The sequence below is a fragment of the Bison bison genome, unplaced genomic scaffold (genome assembly GCF_000754665.1).
Source record: "Bison bison bison isolate TAMUID 2011002044 unplaced genomic scaffold, Bison_UMD1.0 scf7180017864213, whole genome shotgun sequence".
In the NCBI taxonomy this organism is placed as follows: domain Eukaryota; kingdom Metazoa; phylum Chordata; class Mammalia; order Artiodactyla; family Bovidae; genus Bison; species Bison bison.
In genome coordinates, this window is record NW_011494785.1 from 709,328 (window position 1) to 709,780 (window position 453).

General features: G+C 54.1%; 1 protein-coding gene across 1 annotated transcript in view; it reads left to right on the forward strand.

Moving 5' to 3' along the window:
* The window catches only part of TNFRSF1A (tumor necrosis factor receptor superfamily, member 1A), a 12,373-nt gene extending 12,247 nt beyond the window's left edge, over positions 1-126 (forward strand). The window contains exon 10 of the mRNA XM_010845199.1: positions 88-126. Coding sequence (XP_010843501.1) covers positions 88-126 — 39 coding nt within the window. The remainder of the gene's footprint in view (positions 1-87) is intronic.
* The last annotated feature ends 327 nt before the right edge of the window (positions 127-453 follow it).

Genomic DNA, 453 nt, shown 5'->3' on the forward strand with positions numbered 1-453 from the left:
CTGCTTCCTTCCTGTGCCAGGCAGCCCGGAAGGATCTGCGAGATGCCCTGTGGACCTCCTGTTTTGTTTTTTTTTTTTTCTGGAGAGGAAGTCTTGGAGGAGCAGGCACGATCTGGCAGCCACTGACCTGGTGCTACTCACTCAGTGTACATAGCTTTTCTCAGCTGCCTGAGTGTGTGTCTGTGTGTAGTGTGTGTCTGCGTGCAGTGCGTGTGTTTGTGTCTCTGTATGTGCGTCTGTGTGATGTGGAGTGTGTGTACTCGTGAGAGAGGCCGAGTGTGCCTGGAGCCCAAGGCAGTGGTTGCGAAGATGAGGGGCGCCCTGCCTTATTGCCTGTTTTTTGGGCTTGGAGAACTCAGCAAGGCGACTTGGGGAACCTACGTCGGTCCCTGAGCCGGTTTCGCAGTAGATAAGCCATCTTTGTATCCACTCTGCACATCCACTCATCCACTC